Source organism: Callorhinchus milii, unplaced genomic scaffold, assembly GCF_018977255.1.
Source record: "Callorhinchus milii isolate IMCB2004 unplaced genomic scaffold, IMCB_Cmil_1.0 Scaffold5, whole genome shotgun sequence".
In the NCBI taxonomy this organism is placed as follows: Eukaryota; Metazoa; Chordata; class Chondrichthyes; order Chimaeriformes; family Callorhinchidae; genus Callorhinchus; species Callorhinchus milii.
The window spans coordinates 3,665,539-3,679,045 of record NW_024704746.1 but is presented as its reverse complement, the minus strand read 5'-3'; the positions used below and the strand labels follow the sequence as shown (position 1 = coordinate 3,679,045).

Sequence of the window (13,507 nt, the reverse complement as noted above, 5' to 3'; positions counted from 1 at the left end):
CTAACTAAAATACACAGTCACTCCTCCGCTGCAAAGTGTATCCTGTGAAGCACTTTGAGACCTCTCGACGACATGATAAGTTGTTATATCAAATGCGAGGATTATTATTATTATTATTATTATTGTTAAGTCTAGAGAGAGTCTTGTGTTTTGTGGTGGAGCACTCACAATAATGGAGTGATTACAGAGCACAGAGTTACTCTGACACCTGCAAAGTGAGGGGCAGGGGCTAGAGTGACAGTGTAGTGCAGACAGTGCAGACAGCACTTGGGTTATGCAGTGAACTTGCCGCTCCAGAGAGAGCTGCTAAGTTCATTTTTTCTTATGCAAATCTTTCCATTTTGTTTACATGTTTTGAAGACACTTTATTCAGTTTTGCAGAGAGGTTGAAGCGACCACTGTTTTGGTTCGTGCACAAACAAGCACCCATTTACGTACTCAGCCGTTCGCCTGGTGGGCTGTATGGGCAGACGCGTTAAAATGAACCATTTCACTTTCGATGCCCGGGAGATGCTGAGGTGGGCTGTTCTTGGTGAACTCTTTTAGTGGTGAGGGGGGGTGGGGGGGTGTTGTGGAGTCCTGTAGCGTAGTGATTAGAGCGTTCGCCTCGCAAGAGAGGATTTGGGTTTGATTCCCGGGCAGGGCGAAACGTTAGGCAAGTTTCCCTACTCCACATGCCTCTGTTTACTTAGCAGTAAGTAGGAACCCGGTTGTTAGTCAATTGGCGGATCGCTTTTATGGTGGGTAAAAAAATTTTTTGGTAGCTCAATCCATGACTGTTTGTGGGACAAATGCTGTATGCATTTGGCTGCCACATTTCGCCCACAGAATTCACTTTACAGTATATTCTGTGAATCTCTTTGAAATGTCTTGAAGACATGATGAGGCTCTTTATCAAATGCAAGGTTATTATTATAACCCCACAGGGAGTGTGTTGAGTTTCTGATGCAATCTGTAATTGCTCGTCTGTCGTTTTCCCCCCCCCACCACCCAACCCCCCCACCACCACCACCAAGAAGTTATTTGAAATGTGATGATTGAGAAACGATGTCTGAGAAACGAGGTCATTGTCCTCATTCCACCTTGTACATAAATCCTGTCTCTTGCCTGTAACATGGACTAAAATAAACCTGAAGCATTATTGCTGGTGTGGTGCATGTGTCCTTTTTCCAGATCAAAGGTTTCAATAACAACAAATCGCATTTACACAGCACCTTTCATGTCGGGAGGATGTCCCCAGTTGCTAGACCGTGAAGAGTTTGCACCTGAACTGGGGGTTAGGTCAAGATGAGTGGAGGTGGGAAAATGACCGAAGATGCAGTCAAGGAGGAGGGAGTGGAGGGCTTTAAAAGTGAGAAGGATCTCAAACGCTATCCTCTAGGGGAATGGGGGGGGGCAGTCGAGTCGGGTGAGGATGGGGGTGATCAGTTTATGGGAGAGGACACGAGCTGCAGAGTTCTGATTATCTTCAGCTTGTGGAGCGAAGAGTTGGGAAGTCTGATGAGCAGAGAGTTAGCATCGTCAAGCCTGGAACCAATGAAAGTGACTTCCTTTGGATGAGATGTCAGCAGCAACATATACAGAATTCATATACAGAAGTGTCCTATACTTAGGAGATCTTGGAGCTCTTCACAGAAAAAAACAAGGTCTAAAAGTGTGTGCTTGTTCAGATAACAACGTGTATTTATTTAGAAGCCCTCACGCAGAGCGATTGAAATGGATGTTAAAAATCCTTGTGACGGTGTCGGCAAGAGTTTCTCTCTCTCTCTCCCGATGTCTGGGTCAAAAACATTCCCCCCACCCCCCCCCCCCCCCACTCCCCACAATAAAATCGCTGGCTCACTTCATGGGACATCCCTGCGTTTGCCCGCAAAAAAACGCAGTCATTACACTTTACGGCCGTGGATTTCCACATCCGCCGTATATCGACGTAACAAAATATTTATAACATTCACCTTTTTTTTTTGGGGGGGGGGAGGGAAAAAAAATAAAAGAACAATTTGGTCGCTCCGATCCACGGCTCGTTTGCGGGGGGACGCCGCTTCGCGCAGCCGGCCGGCGCGTTTATTTTGCCCGCAAAATACGCGGCCAACAATTGACTTTGCGGCACGCAACCTGCGAGGCGCCCGCGACACGTCTCGGAAGCCGCGATAAGGCGCCGTATCAAATCGCAAGGATTATTATTATTATTATTATTTATTATTTATTATTATTATGGAGTCCTGTAGCTCAGTGGTTAGAGCACTCGCTTTGCCAGTGAGAGACCTGAGTTCAATTCCAGGCAGAGGGCGAAACCTTGGGCAAGTTTCCTTACTCCACACAGAGCCTAATAATAATCCTCCAAAACCCAAAACAATAATAAATTGGTCATTTTCAATCCATGACTGTTTGTGGGACATTGCTGTGCGCAATTGGCTGCCGCGTTCGCCCACAAATATACAGTCAATTCACTTTACAGTGTGTCCTGTGAAGCGCTTTGGGACGTCCTCCCGACGTGAAAAGCGCTATATCAAATGCAAGGATTATTATTATTATTTATTATTATTTATTATTATTATTATTATTTATTATTATTAATCCGTCTGTTTTATAGGTACCGCACATCCTGCAAAACCCTTTCAGACCGCCCTGACCCTCAACCTCTGAGATTACGTGTACATTTAATTACTAATGTAATTGCTATATTTACATTTAATTACAGTTTATTATCCGCCTCTGATCTGCGCCCCTTCAGCCAATCAGCAGCGGCTCTGCGGCAGCTGCCGCGCGCTCATTGGCCGTCCCGCCGCACGCTGCCCTCCCATTGGCTCGCTCTGTCAGCCCCGCCCCCCCACCCCCCGCGGTGACGGCGGTGATTGGTCGCCGCGATCCTGGGCCTCCCATTGGCCCGCGTCCTGGGGCGGGGCCGCTGATTGGTTGCGCGGGCAGGGAGTGAGGGGGGGGGAGAAGAGGCTGGAAAATGGCGGGGATCAAAGGTAAGAGAGCGACACCGAGCGTCAGTCCCGGCCCTGGGCGATGACTCGATCACGGCTGACCCCCCCCCCCCCCCCACCGACACACTCACACCCCCCCCCCCCGGGAGCGACACACTCCCCCCCCCCCCCCCCCCGCCTCAGTGTCTGTGTGTGTCGTCAAAACCCTCCACAGACCTCGGCCCCAGACACACACACACTGAGGTCCAGACACACACACACACACGCAGACACTGAGGTCCAGACACACACACACAGACACTGAGGCCCAGACACACACACAGACACTGAGGTCCAGACACACACACACAGACACTGAGGCCCAGACACACAGACACTGAGGCCCAGACACACAGACACTGAGGTCCAGACACACACACACAGACACTGAGGCCCAGACACACACACAGACACTGAGGTCCAGACACACACACACAGACACTGAGGCCCAGACACACAGACACTGAGGCCCAGACACACAGACACAGACACTGAGGCCCAGACACACACACAGACACTGAGGTCCAGACACACACACACAGACACTGAGGCCCAGACACACAGACACTGAGGCCCAGACACACACACACACACAGAGGCCCAGACACACACACACACAGACAGACACTAAGGCCCAGACACACAGACACTGAGGCCCAGACACACACACACACAGACACTGAGGCCCAGACACACACACACAGACAGACACTAAGGCCCAGACACACAGACACTGAGGCCCAGACACACACACACACACAGACACTGAGGCCCAGACACACAGACACTGAGGCCCAGACACACACACACACACTGAGACACTGAGGCCCAGACACACACACACTGAGGCCCAGACACACACACACACACACACACACACTGAGGCCCAGACACACAGACACTGAGGCCCAGACACACACACACACACACAGAGACACTGAGGCCCAGACACACACACACACACACACACACACACACTGAATAATAATAATCCTTGCATTTGATATAGCGCTTTTCACGTCGGGAGGACGTCCCAAAGCGCTTCACAGAACACACTGTAAAGTGAATTGACTGTATATTTGTGGGCGAACGCGGCAGCCAATTGCGCACAGCAATGTCCCACAAACAGTCGTAGATTGAAAATGACCAATTTATTATTGTTTTTGGTTTTGGAGGGATTATTTATTAGGCTCTGTGTGGAGTAAGGAAACTTGCCCAAGGTTTCGCCCTCTGCCTGGAATTGAACTCAGGTCTCTCGCTTGCAAAGCGAGTGCTCTAACCACTGAGCTACAGGACTCCACAGGACTGAGGCCCAGACACACAGACACTGAGGCCCAGACACACAGACACTGAGGCCCAGACACACACACACACACACACTGAGGCCCAGACACACACACACACTGAGGCCCAGACACGCAGACACTGAGGCCCAGACACACACACACACAGACACTGACGCCCAGACACACACACAGACACCGAGGCCCTGACACACGCACACAGACACTGATGCCCAGACACACACACACACACAGACAGTGAGGCTCAGACACACACACACAGACACTGAAACCCAGACACACACACAGACACATTGAGGCCCAGACAAGAACACTGAGGCACGGACACACTGAGACACAGATACACTGAGGCACATACTCTTGAGGAACAGACACAGACTACGCCCTGGACACTCCTTCATTCCATGTTTACTTGTACATTCACTGCACTTGAAAGCAGTTCCCGGTGAAGCTGAGATGTTTCGAGGTTATGTTTTGCTCAACCAGGTGTCTTGACACAGGCGGAAACCCATCACCATGTTTAAAAATATCCAAGCCAAGCTGAGATTCCCATGCATCCCACCTACACATGGACATTTTGAGATACGACTATGAAAATGCATAATAATAATAGTCCTTGCATTTGATGTAGCACCTCATGTTGTTGAAACATCTTAAAGCGCTTCACAGAATCTACTGTAAAGTGAATTGACTGTATAATTTGTGGGTGAAACGCAGCAGCCAATTTGCACACAGCAGTGCCCCACAAACAGTCGTGGCCAAATTATTTGTTCTTCTGAGGGATTATCACCCCCCAGTTAGTGATCTGCCAATTAACCGGCTTCCTACTTCCTGCTAGGTAAACAACAACAACAACAACTTGTACTTATATAGTGCCCTCCATGCAGGGTAGCGGCTTAACAGTGGTGGAGCCTGGCTCCGAGCCGGTGGGGGAGAGGTGGTCGTAAGCACAGTTGAAGTGCAAGGTTTTCAGGCAGGACTTGAAAAAGGGGAGAGAGGGAGCAAGTCAGAGGGATTGAGAGAGAGTGTTCCACAGTTTTGGGGTGTAGTGGGTGAAAGCGCGACCTCCAATGGTGGGGCGGAGAGTGCAAGGGATGAGCAGGAGGCAGGTGTCAGTTGAGTGGAGGTGCCGGGTGATGGATTGAGGAGTGGGAGGTCAGTTAGGAAGGTGCCAGAGAGTGAAGGGATTTGAACACAAGTGTGAGGATCTTGAAGTCAATCTGTTCGGTGATGGGGAGCGAATGGAGCCTGGCCAGAATTGGCGAGATGTGGGCACCGAGTTTGGTCCGATTCACTTTGTGTCAGAGCTCTGAACGAGCTGGATCTTTTGAATAATGGAAGCTGGGGAGATCGAGGAGGAGTGCGTTTTGAGTAATCCAAGCGGGAGGTGACAAACATGAACGAGAGTTTCGGCTGCATTTGGGGTAAGGCATGGTCGGAGGCAGGCAATGTGGCGGAGATGGAAGAAGATGGTCCTGGTCAGGGAGTCAAACCGGACGCCTAGATTGCGGACTGGCTCGGTGAGCCTGAGGGAGAGCCCAGGGAGGTTGAGGAGTTTAGATTCGCAGGAGTGAAGACGTTGACAGGAGCCAAACACGGGTTTGTGGAGTAAAAAAACTGGCCTAAGGCTTCGCACCGCCCGGGCGGGACTCAAACCCGGGTCCTCTCGCTTGCAAGGCGAGTCCTCTAATCAACATGCTGCAGTGAGAGATGTCGCGAAGACGTGCTAAGGTGCTATATCGAATGCAAGCATTATTATTATTATTACAGGACTCCACTTTGGCTGAAGCCCTTTGAGCTGTCACTATGAAAATGGATGCTCTTTCTTTCTCTTTATTCTCTCTATTTTTTTCTCTTTGCTTTCCTTGGATCCTTTCCTTCCTTCAGGAGAGGGAGTGTTGCAGAGAGCAATGCCTTTGGCCTGTGTTGACCCACGGCAGGCATTGGCTCCGTGGCAGATTCAGTGTTGCACTAGATGGCATTGCAGGACAGATGTTGGGACTCTACGCCTCTCCCCCCCCCCCCCCCCCCCCCCGCCCCGAATGGGCAGCTCGTCAAAAAGCTCGAAATCTCTGTTTCCTTGGAAACCAGTTCTATTAAAAGAATCCCGAGGATGGGCTGACGTGGGCTTTGTCTGTGCGTGACAGACCCTAACCTCAGCCAAAGTCACTATCTTGCAGAAATCTTTTCCACATGCACCTCTGTGTGTTTGCTGGTTATCTCTCCCTGGGTAGCTTATCACGTGTCTTGCCTAAATAAGTAAAATTTAATAACCTAATTCTTGCCTTTTTCCTTTTTTTAAATTAAGGGATTCATTTAGATGCCTTTTGATTCAGATGGACGTTTTAAGGGATTCCCCCCCACCACCCCCCCCCCCCCACCCCCGCCCCACTACTGTGTTCAAATAACAGTACCATTTTGCTCCAATTTCATTTGTTTAATATAATAATCCTTTCATTTGATATAGTGCCTCATCCCATTGTTGAGACATCTCAAAACTGCGTAACAGAATATACTGTAAAATTAATTGTGTATCTTGTGGGAGAAATGCAGGAGCCAGTTGCGCAGAGCGGTGTCCCCCCAAACAGTTGTCGACTGAGTGACCAAATTATTATTATTTTTTCGAGGCAATTATTATCCCCGGAAATGGATCCGCCAATCGACCAGCAACTGGGTTCCTACTTACTTACTTTCTACCCCCATCCTATGAAACCACGTTCCTTTTGCCTCGCTCCCTCACTTGCCTCCTTCAAGGCGCGGCTCAAAACCCTCCTCTTCGACCGAGCCTTTGGCCACCCTCCCTGCCCTCCACCTTCCCCGATCCCGAACCCCAGCTCGGGTCCAAATCCCTGACTGTCCAGCGCGTTGGAATGTCCCCCCGACCTGAAAGGTGCAATACAAATGTAATTTTGCTAAGAAACGTGCCGAAGGTTTCCCCTGAATCCGGGAATCGGATCCATATCCTCATCAAAGAACAGTTCCTACGCTGTCTGACATAACAACTATTTAATCGATATTCAAAAGGAATTAAGTTCATAAATCTGCTTGGGTTTAGCTAGGGAAAATATCCTGCTGTAATCTTTACAAGATTAAACTAGCTCATTTTTTATAAAGAAATGCCATTTCCAAATAACCTGCATATCCTTTGGCAAAGGGTAAGGCTCTCACAAAACCCAGAGATTGGAGAGGGAAGCGGGAATGATTTGAGAGGACGTGCTAAGGTGCTATATTATTGTAAGCAGGTTGACTGACGCCGGGGTTTGTACCGTGTTGGAGATTACCCTGCCATGATCTGTCTGGCAGCTTGTGTTTAATGTGCAATTAAAAGCCCATCGACTCGAGTTGGAACTTTGCAAGTGCAAAGCAGCGGCGTGGGCTTTCAGAGTGCCTCGCGGTCCCTTTGTACCCTTTGCACTGGTTACTTCAAAGGCCTTGTTGGCTAATATCGTGACAATGGAGTGGGGAGATGGAGCTTAAGCAATGCAGTGAGTTTTAATTAGCTCTTATGGAGTCCTATAGAATATTGGTTAGAGCACTCACTAGCGAGAGCAGCCGGGTTCTTAGGCAAATTTCCTTACTCAACATGCCCCTGTTTACAGTAAGTAGGTAGCAGTAAGTAGGAAGCCAGATGTTAGTTGATTGGGAGATTGTTTTCTGGGGGAGTAGTAAAAAAAATTGGTCACTCAATCCAATACTGTGTGCGGAACAGTGCTGCGCACAATTGGCTGCCGCGTTTCGCCCACAAAATATACAAAATATCAACGATGTGATACGGCGCTATATCAAATATATATGTGTGTGTGTGTCAAATATAAAAAATATATCAAATCAAAATAAATCAAATATAATAAAAGCATTACTATTATATCACTGAAGTAGCATAAAATGTGGTTCACCATTCATTATAAGTATAAGCTGAACCTGGGCACTCAAACTACATAAACTACAGCACAAGAGAAGCTTCATTGCAGCTAACTACTATAATTCCATTTCCCTGTTTTTCCCCCCTGGGCCTTTTTATATATCTCTTCAAATGTTTATCCAATTTTCTTCTAAATGGAATTGTTTTAGCTTTAGTAGCTACTTACACTCTTAACAGTCCTCAGCGTGAAAATGTCTCTTCTAACTTCCCACTTCACTCTCCCACCCAGTCACAATCCTGAGCTTATGCTCCCTTGCTGCTGATTCATCAGCCAGGGTGAAGAATATTTCACGTTGCATCCCTTCACAACCTTTCAGAGTATTCAATGACAATAATAATAATCGTTGGATTTGATATAGTGCCTCATTGCGTCTTTTGCACAGCAGTGTCCCACAAACAGTCGCGGACTGAGTGACCAATTTATTATTATTATTTTGAAGGGATTAATACCCCTGGAAAAGCGATTCACCACTTGACTAACAACCGGGTTCCTATATTTAATGCTAGGTAAACAGAGGCGCGTGTGTGTGGAGTAAGGAAACTTGCCCAACGTTTTGCCCAGTCAGGAATCAAACCCAGGTCCTCTCGCTTGCGAGGCAAGTGCTCTAACCACTACGCTACAGGACTCCACGTTGAAGGCTTAAATTCCCCCTTAATATCTGTGCTAGTCAAAAGACCCTGAATTTTTTAAAGCTTTTCTACTTATTTGACCATCCACCCGTCTTGGCTGTCATCCTCAGCTCTAGTGCCAAGCCAGTGTTGTTTATTGCCTTGAGAAATCCTCCCGACATGAAATGCGCTTTGCAAGTGTAAATTTGTATTGTTTGTAGTCCCATCTCCCAATCCCCATCTCAGTAACCTCGAATGGATGCAAACTGCTGCATTCTCATGTACTGATTGAAGCTTACAGGCTATTGCTGTTGAGTGTAGTTGCTGCTTTTGTTGAGAATCAGGGCAGCTGAATTGTGCAGAGTAAGATCCCAAAACAGCCATGTGGTCAGCGACTAGTTTATCAGCAATCTAGATAGTCACCATCTGGAGTTCTGTAGCGCACTTGCCTCGTAAGCAAGAGGATCTGGTTTGATTCCCCGACAGAGATAAGCATTAGGCAAGTTCCTTACTCCACGCCTCTGTTTACCTCGCAATAATTAGGAGGAACTCAGTTGTTAGTTGATTAGTGGATAGCATTTCCGGGGGTAATAATTCCTTCAAAAAAATATAATAATTTGGTCAGTCAATCCACGACTGTTTTTCGGACACTGCTGTGTATTGGCACCCGCGTTTCGCCTACAGTCAATTTACTTTACAATATATTCTGCAAAGTGCTTTGAGATGTGATAAGGCGTTCTAGCAAATGCAAGGATTATCATTATCTGTGCGTTACCACCATCCTCCCCACCCCCCCAATCTGCTTTCAGCAATCACGATGGTTAATGAAGTAATGATACTCCATTACTGATATTACTCCAGTACCCATTTGCAGGAGCCTGTGGATTTCAGTAGGATTCTCAGCATGGGTTCAGCTCAGTGATGCTGTCTTTATGTGTTTATTACCGCAAAATCAGGAATAGCTCCCGTTGAAAGTTAATCGATGATACAATGTGCAACGTCACAATAACACCACAAGATCTATTCAAGCGCAAACACTGGGTTAATATTTCTGACTGAAGGACGGCAACTTCCTCACCCCTGTATCAGTCAGGACTTTGAGGTAAAGTCCCGATGTGGGGTTTAACCCACGTTCTACGTCAACCCCTTTTGCCATCTTCAACAGAGGCAAATTGCCAACAACAGTGAAAAGCTTGGCATCAGCTGGGTTGTTTTTCTGCAGCCTCCAGATGCTACTAATTTAGGTCTAGTCTGCTTGGTGATTCAAGTGGATACGAAGGGGCCCTGTAGCCCCCTTTCTCCCGGTTCTCCTGGCTTAGTGGTGGAGTCCTGTAGCTCAGTGGTTAGAGCACTCGCCTCGCAAGCGAGAGACCTGGGTTCGATTACCAGCATGGCGAAATGTTGGGCAAATTTCCTTAGTCCACATGCCTCTGTTTCCCTAGCAGTAAATAAAAACCCAGTTGTTAGTCGATTGGCGGATCGCTTTTCCGGGCGTAATAATTCCTTCAAAAAAAATTGGCCACTTCAATCCATGACTGTTTGTGGGACGCTGCTCTGCGCAATTGGCTGACACGTTTCACCCACAAAATATACAGTCAATTCACTTTACAGTATATTCTGTGAAGCGCATTAAGACGTCTCAAAGACGTGATAAGGCGTATATTAAATTCAAGATTATTATTATTTTCCCTCCTCATCCAAAATGTACTCCAAAAAATTCTTATTAACCAGCTTCTCATCTCAGTGCAGCACCTCACTAAAGCGGATGAGCTACCACATCTGCCTCCGAGACAACATTCACGTTGTTTCTAATTCATTTTATCCAGTCAAAGTGCTCCCAAGATGTGTCTTTTGTGAGAGGCCCTGTACAACTGTGAGTACAGTGGTGTCCTGGAAAACCCATTCAGCCTGACTTTACAGGTGCAGTGTTCAATTTCCTGCAGCTCCATTGCTAAGTGCCCTTTGTATATAAAATATAACACACACTCTCAGCTCAGTGGCCTCTTCCCCTGCTGTTAACGTTCTTTGGTTCTTCATTGCTTTGTAATCTTCCTCACCCCTTTGTGTTACAGCTCTGGTTGGCTTGTCATTCAGCGGTGCCATTGGCTTGACATTCCTTATGTTGGGATGTGCCCTTGAACAGTACGGGTAAGTTTCCAAACGTGGACTGTACCTCTTTGAGCTCACAGTCTAGGCTGACACTAGACAGTCTAGTCTGACACCAGCGCACTACTGGAGGGAGAGACACATTGTCAGAGTCCCTATCCTTTGGATGGGACTTTAAACCTTGGTCTCACTTGTTTCTGCTCAGACAGACTTATTAATGATCCAGTGACATTTTTGGAAAAGGGAAGAGAGTTTCTCCCAGCGAACATTCTCTTGATGGGCGAACATTCTCTTGATTAGCCAGTTATTTGCCCCACAGCAGTTGGTGCGTGGTGCTTTTGCCTAAATAAAACAATCCCTACAACAACAGCAACTTGGATTTATGTAGTGCCCTTCACGCCGGGGGCTTTCCCAAGCGCTTTACACTATTCCAAGAAGTGCTACAAACCAGTATGACACGAAAAGCCACTATAAAAATGCGTATTCAATTTTGAACCCAATTAATAATAAAACGGTGATTGGTCAAATTCAATGGGAATGGCTGGAAGCAAAGTGGGAACTGCCTGTGGGTCTCTGGTTTCTAGTCTAACCCTCTGCCTTTGCCGCAGGGTTTACTGGCCTCTCTTCGTGCTGATCTTTTACTGCCTGTCGCCCATCCCGAGCTTCATCGCGCGGAGACTGGGGGATGACACGGACGCCGCGAGCAGCGCCTGCCGGGAGTTGGCGTATTTCTTCACCACTGGCATCGTAGTGTCCGCCTTCGGGCTGCCGATCATTCTTGCCCGTGTGGATGTGGTGAGTTACACTTCCAGCCGCTTAACTGCCCACTGCCGTTTCCTTCTGTTTTGCCAAAGTTACAAAGTTGGGAGGGCGCAAAGGTTGAGGCCTTTGCACTGTAGCGTAGTGGTTAGTGCACTCGTCTCGCAAGCCAGTGGACCTGAGTTAAATTCCCGCACATGGCAAAATCTTAGGCAAGTTTCCTTACTCCACACTCCTCTGTTTACCTAGCAGTAAGTTGGAACCCGGTCGCAAAGCAATTGCGGATCGCTTTCCGGAGGTAATAATCCCTCCAAAAAATAATAATAATTTGGTCACTCAATCCTCGACTGTTTATGGGACACTGCTGTGCGCAATTGGCTGCCGCATTTCGCCCACAAAAAATATACAGTCAAGTCACATTGCAGTATATACTGTGAAGTGCTTTGAGACAACCAGATTCAGGAATTCTTATTATTATCCTTCACTGCTCCTCTCCGCTGCCAAGATATCCAATGCCTTTACTGTAACGGTGACCAGAGTAACTAGACAGTCCTTGTGCAATAATAATAATAATATAATAATAATAATCCTTGCATTTGATATAGCGCTTTTCACGTCAGGAGGACGTCCCAAAGCGCTTCACAGAACACACTGTAAAGTGAATTGACTGTATATTTGTGGGCGAACGCGGCAGCCAATTGCGCACAGCAATGTCCCACAAACAGTCGTAGATTGAAAATGACCAATTTAATTATTGTTTTTGTTTTTTGGAGGGATTATTATTGTGCAAGGACAGATGGTAGGGGGAGAGGAGGTGGGGTGGGGAGGATGTTCGGATTGGCGGCTGAAGGCTGGTGCTCAGTTTGGGTGTGTTGTGTTACAGATCCGATGGGGAGCCTGTGGGCTGGTGCTGGCAGGCAATGCAGTCATCTTCCTCACCATATTGGGCTTTTTCCTGGTGTTTGGCCGAGGTGATGACTTCAGTTGGGAGCAGTGGTGATTTACCGGAGCTCAAATATCACGACTGTTTGACTGGTATTAAGGTTGAATTTTGTGTCTCTTCCCCCCACCCCCTCCCCCCCCTTCCCCGCCCTTTTTTTTAACAACCTCTCTAGCGCAAAGTGCAATATACAACCCTTTTTTTTATTTTAGCCGTCACGTATTTACCATCAACATTTAGTCTGTAACCCAAAGCTTGGCGGCTGGAGCTTGGTCATCTCGAATGGCGGTAGCCCGAGACTCCAGCGCCCTAGCATTAAATGTGGGGAATGTGCAAAGTGGTTTGTCCTGCCCGCTCACACCTCTATTTGTGTCATTCCGATCGAGAAGAGACAACATTTGAGAGACACTGGGAGAGAGAGAGAGAGAGAGAGAGACTGTTTCCTTGTGGCTGGGACTACACTGGATTTGGTGCAATTCCCAATGTAAACTCAAAACTAACGCCCAAACGTGAGTTTCTTTTTGACTACAGCCTCCTAGGGTGAGGAGCGAGAAAAATAACTGGCGGTGTGACCGTGCTCTGGCTGCCTATCCCAGCGTGTGCCTGTGTACAGTGGGGGGGTGGGCCTGGCTTGGGACCCAGGATGGGACGTCCCAACATGGCGACTGCCCAGCAAACAGGGCAGAAGGGAACAAATCGCCCACACCGTCCATTCACTGCCCCTGACCCTTGCTGCTAGCACAGGCTTGACTTCCAAGACACTCCTTCTGCAAACCTTCTGCAAATTCCTGCCTGTCCCAAATCCAGATGGCTCGAGAGCGAAGGCACACTTTCCCCCTACCCACACCCCCACCCCACACTCTCTAACGATGCTCTCTGATCTCTGAGCCAGTGT

The 13,507-nt window shown here is 47.8% G+C and overlaps 1 protein-coding gene across 1 annotated transcript; it reads left to right on the top strand.

Annotated features, from left to right (window-relative positions):
* The first annotated feature begins 2,920 nt into the window (after positions 1-2,920).
* LOC103189592 (leptin receptor gene-related protein) lies at positions 2,921-12,749 on the top strand. The gene is made up of 4 exons (XM_042335296.1): positions 2,921-2,975; positions 10,880-10,955; positions 11,522-11,708; positions 12,556-12,749. The coding sequence occupies exons 1-4, from the start codon at positions 2,960-2,962 to the stop codon at positions 12,670-12,672; spliced, it is 396 nt and encodes a 131-aa protein (XP_042191230.1). The 5' UTR covers positions 2,921-2,959; the 3' UTR covers positions 12,673-12,749.
* Positions 12,750-13,507: the final 758 nt, after the last annotated feature.